General features: G+C 38.7%; 1 protein-coding gene across 1 annotated transcript in view; it reads left to right on the top strand.

Moving 5' to 3' along the window:
- Positions 1-6987, top strand: part of ZDBF2 (zinc finger DBF-type containing 2) — a 29545-nt gene extending 22558 nt beyond the window's left edge. Inside the window, exon 6 of the mRNA XM_019523467.1 lies at positions 2996-6987. Coding sequence (XP_019379012.1) covers positions 2996-5834 — 2839 coding nt within the window. The 3' untranslated portion in view covers positions 5835-6987. The remainder of the gene's footprint in view (positions 1-2995) is intronic.
- The last annotated feature ends 940 nt before the right edge of the window (positions 6988-7927 follow it).

Here is a 7927-nt window from a genome sequence, read left to right as displayed (position 1 = left end):
CCCCCCCCCAAATCTCTATGGGTGCACCCCTAATATTCATATTTTGTATGCTTGCACATATAAGCTTATATTGCTGTGGTGTCTAGTTAGCTATATACAATCACAAGCTTCCTTTGCACAAATGCTCGTTAGAATGACTAAAGATTACTCTAGCTCCAAAGCTGCAATGGTACATCATGCTTTTCTGCAGGAAGGTCCTGGAAATTGAATCCCGTAGGGGTAATTTGGGGAAGAAGGGTGTATGCTACTTTCCATTTTTGCTGTTCTCACAATAAAATTCTGTAAAGGTCTATCCCTTACTGCTCTGGTAGCTCAGATACCGTTTTTCACTGTGATAGAGATTCTTGGCACCAGATGTGTTCTGGGAATAGTGCTGCAGTCTCTTGTATGCAGCAGAATCTCCAAGTTTCTCTCTCCTGTTCTGATCTAGTCCCAAATCTAAGTTTTTGCTCTATTTGTCTTGTAATGCTGATGCAGCTGAGAGAGGGAAAGAGACACTGTGCTCACATTCACAGATGACAAACTAATACTTAAAGAATGTTAAGGTTTCTTATCAGAATTATAAACCTTTGATTTGTGATAGCCTGTAAGGAAAACAGTGGGAGTTAAGAATGAAATGTGAGGCTGTATTCCCAATCTAACTTCTGTTAGTTTTGGTCACAACCTCGGGTGTTTATACATGTGCTCCAGGAGTGTGGGGGAGGGGCACTTTAATTAGAGTGGCTCTGAGAGCCATTGTAATTAACGCTCCTGGAGCATCATGTGTTTCAGCATCCCCGTGTTGAAAAATGGTGGCAGGGGCACTTTAAAGCTAGTTTTTCAGCACAGAGATGCTGATGCACATGATGCTGGAGTCTGCTGGAGTGAGGTAATTATCATGCCCCCCCTCAATACAAATGGTCCATTCGTTTACTCTCTGTTCATTGCCATATCAAGATCAAAGGTCCTCCTGAGTCCCCAGTCTGGATGACCATTACCTTTAACAGCTGGGTTGAGTAGTCTTTTGTCACAAATCCAGAGTGAGTTCCAGCTTGCATCTCAGACACCATAGCAAGATACTTTTAACCACTGTGCCCCAATTCACTCCATATATATTAACATTATTGTAATTGTTGTGTATGAATGTCATAGAGGTTTTGTAATTACAATATTTTTTTAATAAAAAAAAAAGGGGGTGGCCAACATTTCAAAATCTGTTATTTCCTTTATAGGACACTAGTTTGAGTAAATAAGATTGTTCCCCAAATAAGACTAGACCTTGTTAAAAATATAAATATATACCCAAATTATAGATTGTGCTTTTCTTAGCTGATCAGTAATACCCGTTTCTTTAGCTCTTTTACTCCATGTTGAGTAGATACAGATTTCATTGAGCTAAGGGACTGATCCCGCAAAGATTTAAGCACAGGTTAAATATAAATTGAATTGGTAGAACTACTCACAGATAGACGTCAATTGACCTTAACTTTCATTAAAGGTAGTGTATTTTGAGCATGTGTAACCAATTAACAGACCTACATTTTGCATATTGGCTTCAGTTCCACCTAGGAGAGCACACAAACACTAGCTGGTTCTCCCTATGCCTGAAGAAGGGTGTTTGTGCCTGAGAGCTTTTAAAGAACAATTTTTCCAACTATTTAGTTGGTCTAATAAAAGATACCATGATTACCCAAACAACTGTGTCTCTCTGTAACCAATTAAGTCATTTGAAACTGTTTGTAGCATTTTACTCCTGTTACAATGCAGAGGAATACAGAAGTTAAAATGATCACTGGAGATCACTCTAATGTGTAAAGCATTGGCAATGTATAGGGGTTGCATGCAGGTGCACATGCACCCCCTGAGATTGGCAGTACACCCCTTGAAGTTGGTGACTGCTGGTGGACCTGCAGGTGGTCGCCGCTCGCCACCCCTACCCTCACCATTGACACCGCTGGTGATGTATGCGGGCAGTTGCTGATTGCTGCTCAGTGCTCACCACTCCCCCTCCTCCCCCTCGCCACTGACACCACTGCGGCCACCTGTGGGAGCTCCCACGCCCATGCTGCCGCTGCTGATGCCCCCCCAGCCTCAGGAGGCACACAACATTCATGGTGTAAAGTTTATCCATATGTAGGTCTTTGCAAGATGAGGCCCTAACGATCTATTTTGTGTTCAGGTACTCTTATGCTGGTTGTTACTTTCAGTTGATGTGCACAGAAGTAAATAGCTCTGATGCATGTGTAGTCTCAGAATCCGTCTCTCCCTCTTTACTTTGTTAGCTCTACAAAAGCAATGAAGTGAAAACTTAAGTTGAGCTGAAGGATATGGGTTGCAGTAAACACTTTATTGCAGGTTGTGCAAAAATCTGTCATTGCAACAGAGATGTGGCAAGGGGTTGACCACAGTTAAGATATAGTTTGTGAAGCTTTATTACTGGAATTGAAGTATGTATCAGAAAGAACCATGACAGCTTCTCAGGTATTGGGCTGAGTTTTTAGATCTGGTTAATTAGTGAGATGCAGTAAACATGGGACACTATAATATCATGTTTTATTTGGTTTTGTTTTTTACTGAGTCAGTTTCAGAGCACCACAATTTGTATATAAAGTCTCTTGTTAGAGATGCTTATTCAGTATACTACAGCAGCCTGTTCAGCATCTGTTTAATAGATCAGTTCTCTTTTTATTTATTGTTGTTATGCAGTAACTTTAGCCATAAATAAATGAGTTAAAAAATGAAAACAGTCCCTTCTTAACCCATGTAGAATAACGATACTTATGTTTTCAGCCATTTTGAAAAGGCCAAATTGTTTTCTTTCTTTGGGTTCTTTATGGAACATTCCTTTTGTTTTTCTTTTTATGCCTGGTTTTGTACAGTATGTAGCTAGCAGTTTGGGTTCATTCTTAGCCATAATGTGCCAAAGTTAATTTTGTTTATGGGATTCTTAATACCTTCATCAGGAAAAATCTTTAAGTATATTTTAAAGTATTTATACAGTTGTTTTTTTTTCTAGACCAACATACGATGACATGCCACCTCCTGTCTCTCCATTGGCTCCCAGGGATGTTTGCCTGCTTCCAGAACGGGTGGAGGAAAAGATGGTTAGAAACAGAGAGGAGATGTCTAGCAAAGGCGGTGAATCCATTGCTGAGAAATGTTCCCCTACTCATCGTCAATTACTTGAGGGGGTGAAGGAGATTCCTGTGCTACTGGCTTTCACCCAAAAACCAGAGGGGGGGAAGAACTGCATGTTAGGAATATCCCAGAAACCTGTAGACCTTTGTAACAGTGAGAAAAGACATAACCTGACAAATGGGGCTCAGACTGCAAATAGTAGCCACGAAGGCCAGTTTACAACTGTGAGCCCACTACCTCACCATTTGCCTGTCAGCTCTTTATCATACAGTCCTCCTGTTACACCTACATTTGCAAAAAATATTAGGTATTCAGCAACATCAGATTTGATTCCAAGTAGCATATGTGATCAAACAAAGAAGGGTGTATGCAATAAAGTTGGATTATTGAATAGACATCCTAGACCTGTCTTAGCATCAGTCTACTCAAAAACGCCTTCAGTTTCACATCAAAGCCCTACCTATAGCAAAGGCAACTCTTTATGTATTACCTCAGGTCAATCTTTTTTTAAACAAGATGGTTTACAATCTCAGGATGAAACTTTGTCTGACTTCCATCTCAGGGATATTGTGGAGACCAGCAGGTCGCTAAATTGTGGAATATCTTTACAATTAGAAAAATGCAAAGACATCCAGTTGAGCAGAGGGTATGAAACATCAGTAGATGAAATAATTGAAGAAGTTATTCTGAAGTACTGCCATGGGTCTCTTCCGAGAGAGTTGCCTTGCGAAGGTGAAGAGAGCAATTCCTTTTTAAATATTTCATCACTTCTAAGCCACAGTCAGCCAGAGGGCTCTGAAATGAGTTTTGACTGTGATGCACCTATTCAGTCAGGAACAGAACTTCCCAAAGCAGCTATAAAAGACATTGAAGTTCTAAAAGAGGTCCAAATAAATCTGGAAGATAAGAACTATGGAACCCAGCTTAGCTGTGTTTTAAAAGATGATTCTGTGGAGCAAGTAGAAGCAGCAAAACATGATATAATAACTTGCAATGAGGAAACAGTTCTTCCTGATCTGCCTCATGTGCCTCCTTCTTTTGTTGGAAAGACATGGTCCCAGATAATGTATGAGGAAGATATAAAAATTGAAGCGCTTGTGCGTGATTTCAAAGAAGGTCGCTTCCGCTGTTACTTTGACAGTGAGTCCTCAACCAACTGTCCAGGGAAGAGGATGAAGAAAAAGCAGAAAGATGAAAGGAAGAGTGACGTTGTAGGTAACAAAACAGAAGCAGAGTCTGTTAAAGCACTGCCAGAATTTAATGATGCTTTAAGCACTGGCTCGACTTCTGATAATCCTTCCTTAGCATTGGGAATGCTATGCAACACACAAATACCTAAAATGCCTCGGAGAAGAACCTGGCGCCTTGCTTCAAGGTGCCAAGTGGTCAAAGTCAGCCATGCGACTCAAACCAGTTTAGTGAACTATCCAGTAGTAAAAAGAAAAATTGTTAGAAAAGAATATGATCCACCAAATCAGAAAACAAATGTTGTTTGGCCAGAGAATGAAAGAACTCCAAACATGAAAACCCGACTATGTGCCCTCAAACTTCCTGAATCCTATAGCAAAATCATGAGCCCTCTGCAGCCTAAGACAGTGGTCTATGTACTTTCTTGTCCAGAAATTAAACAGTTTAAAGGCAAACCTATACATGTCCCTAAAATGAGAAAACATAACTCTACAGATGGTAAGGACTCTGTCAGGTACAAATACAAACAGTGTTCTCTTAAATATTATGATCCATTGACCAACCGAATTTTAAAAATGCCACCTAAGAGCACAGCTAGAGAAGGGGCTAAAAAGCCCCCCCACGTTAGACAGCTATTCAGAAGTCTCAGACTTGATGCAAACCTGAAGAAGCTAGCTGATGCACAGAAAGAATGTACACCATCTAACTCCTTCAACTGTCCAGAATTTTGTACTTCATCTTCAGTATCTTTCTTGCCTGATCCAGTAAAAGGGGGTGATATGAACTCAAATCAGAGAACAGATGGGTCTTCTGTTTCCACTGAAAGATCTGATTATGTAGTGTCTGGTCACTCCGAGAAGTCCTATAAACACACTATCATTTCTCCTCTGAACTCCTGCCAGTCTCAGATGGAAGGAGATATTAGATTAACTCCATTTAGTAGCAGGGTTGCCAAAACACCTTTGATGGCAATCAGGAGTAAGAAGTTGGAGAAGGAGAATCCAAAGCCTGTGTGGAAGAGAAAAGAAGGCACTCGTAAAGAACCAGGTTTTTCCAAGAAGCCTGCCGGACCCATGCCTGTCAGGCATGTACTTGGGAGGAAAGGAGGTAGAGTAACCCTAGCCAAACAAACCACCAGAACTAAAAAACAACAAAAAGAGGGGATAAGAAAGAAGCTCTCGTCTTGTGCCCAAAAATCTTCTGTCTTCTCCATCCATCAGCACCAGTTGAGGAAAACAGCAGTCGGAAAGCACCTCAAAAAGGAAAATTCTGATGCTAAAAAGCTACAGGTGACAAGAAAACCGAAGAGGACGTTTCTGAACTCTACAGTCATTTCAGGGATTCCTGAAAAAAGGCAAAAAGTCACAGCAGGGTCTTTCCCAAAGAAGCCAGACATAGGTTCTTCCAGAATAAAAAGGTGGGAAATAAACGGAGATAAAAGTCGACCAAGCACTGTGAACCGACCCTCCAGAAGAACTGCTAGTTTACCTTTATTGGGAAGCTGTCTTGTTGTACCAGGAAAGAGTTAACCAGCAAAACATCCCTTATGTAGACAACACAGGAGACCTGGCTGAGGGAAAAGACTGAGTGTATAGAAGTCGGCTATATCCAGTAGACATGCTAGAGCAGCAGAAAGAATTATTCCAAGGTTAAATAATAAGCTACTGCAACGCAGACTCTGTTTTGTTGGAATACTGGCACACCACATATTGCACTGTTCTACTCTGTAAAGCTACAGAAATTGTATATTTGTTTGATTTAAGCACTTAGGGCCCTATTTACAAGACTTCAGTGTATCTTTTACCAACTTATACAGCATAGAAACTGACCTTGAATTGTATCATATTGTATTCTATCATACTAACTACTAGTGTGTTATGGTATGCCAGAATATAGTAAGAGTATGGATAGAATCAATACAATTTATTGTGCCTACTTATCTTTCTACATAATTGTAAAGTGCAAAAAACAGTAACAATTATGTTAGAAATTAAATGGAATCATACTAATTAATCTGAAGTGATGCATGCATTTTGTTTATATGTGTATATGTGCACCTGGTTAAAACGATATATTTTCAACTCTAATTCATAGTTGGTGTAAATTAATACAGTATGATACAATGCAGATCAGTACAATAGTGTCTTCAACACACATATAGTTATTGTATGAATTTAAATGACTGGGGGTTTTTTCCCCAAAAAACCATGTACAACTTGGCTTTTTTGGGACTATACAGAAGCAATGTGGGCTTTTACTTTAGCAATAATGGACACTGCTGGTAAGGAAATAAGTCTTTCCACTGTCCAGCTCAAGGAATGTTGATGCGTGAAAAAATTCAAAAGCCAAAAGATTATATATGGTATTAAATCTGAAAAATTTACCCTGATGATTAATTTAAAACTCACCTTTCACCTTTGAATAAGTTTTAAAAAATCGTATGAATGTGAATGAATAAGCTGGGGGTTATTTTAGACATTTTAGCCTTAATTATGAGTTCCTTTGTTTTTCATGGCTTTAAATCTGACCTGTTGTTATTTAAATTTAAATATATTTATAATTGAGCTTTTTCGTTTGTTGAACTCAATCAAATATTTAAAAAACAAAAACAACAAATCTATTTAAGACTATGGGAGTTTAGGCAGCTGAGGTCTGTCCTGTAAATAATTTAGCTAAGTTTTTTTTAAATCATTTTCCTTACACATTCACGGTAGGTCATTGACAGAGTCTAACACCTAGAGATAGCTATAGCTTATAAAGAACCATACATTTCCTGTTAAAACAAATATTATAACAACCTGTTTTAACAAGGTTTGTTTTGATGACAAGCCTCAATCCTACAAACACGTTTACACTTTGAATTCACACTGCTTGCCTATGCCAATTTAAGCATATACTTAAGTATCCCCAAGATGAGGGCCTTAATTTGAAGGTCTGCAACTCTGATTGTACAGAACTAATATTTAAAGATGTGTTTGAATATTACACATATGATAGATACGTTTTAAAATCAAGCAAAAGAAAATTAAGCAAAAGAATCATAGCAACTATGAAAAGAAAAGACCAATCTGGTTTCACTAGTCATTCCCCTGCCAGTGCAGAATATAACTGTGTCCTCAAAAAGAAAAAAGTTTAGCTGGTTTATATGCATTTTTTCCAAAGTGCCCAGATTCTTTAAATAAGTACTTAAAGAACTTCCAAATGTAGTTTAAAAAATGCCATTCTGAGTTTTTTATTGACTGTTAAAGGCAACATCCTATACCAGAGATTTTTTTTAAAAGCATGGTATTGTTGCGATCTCTTCCTTTTTAATGCCTGGGCATTAATTCCCATGCTAAATAGGAATGCATGTACTTAAACCAACCAGCCAGATCCAATCCACAAATTTGGCACCATCCATTCCACGGCTGCATGAAAAGTTTAGGCACCACTGAGCTATACTAACCTATTTTCCATCAGTGTTGTGCATGGATTGCCACAGTATAACTATAGTATAGATAGTACTCTAGTACCATATTACTATATTAATACACCAGCAGTTTTTTTACTGTATACAGTTCCTGGTTTCTCTGTTTTGAGACCACTAAAAAGTGCTCAATAATAAAAGAGACAAAGTTACAGT

The sequence above is a fragment of the Gavialis gangeticus genome, unplaced genomic scaffold (assembly GCF_001723915.1).
Source record: "Gavialis gangeticus isolate Ggan-Ray unplaced genomic scaffold, GavGan_comp1, whole genome shotgun sequence".
Lineage (NCBI taxonomy): Eukaryota > Metazoa > Chordata > Crocodylia > Gavialidae > Gavialis > Gavialis gangeticus.
The sequence above is the reverse complement of the archived record's forward strand: the minus strand, read 5'-3'. Positions and strand labels throughout refer to the sequence as shown.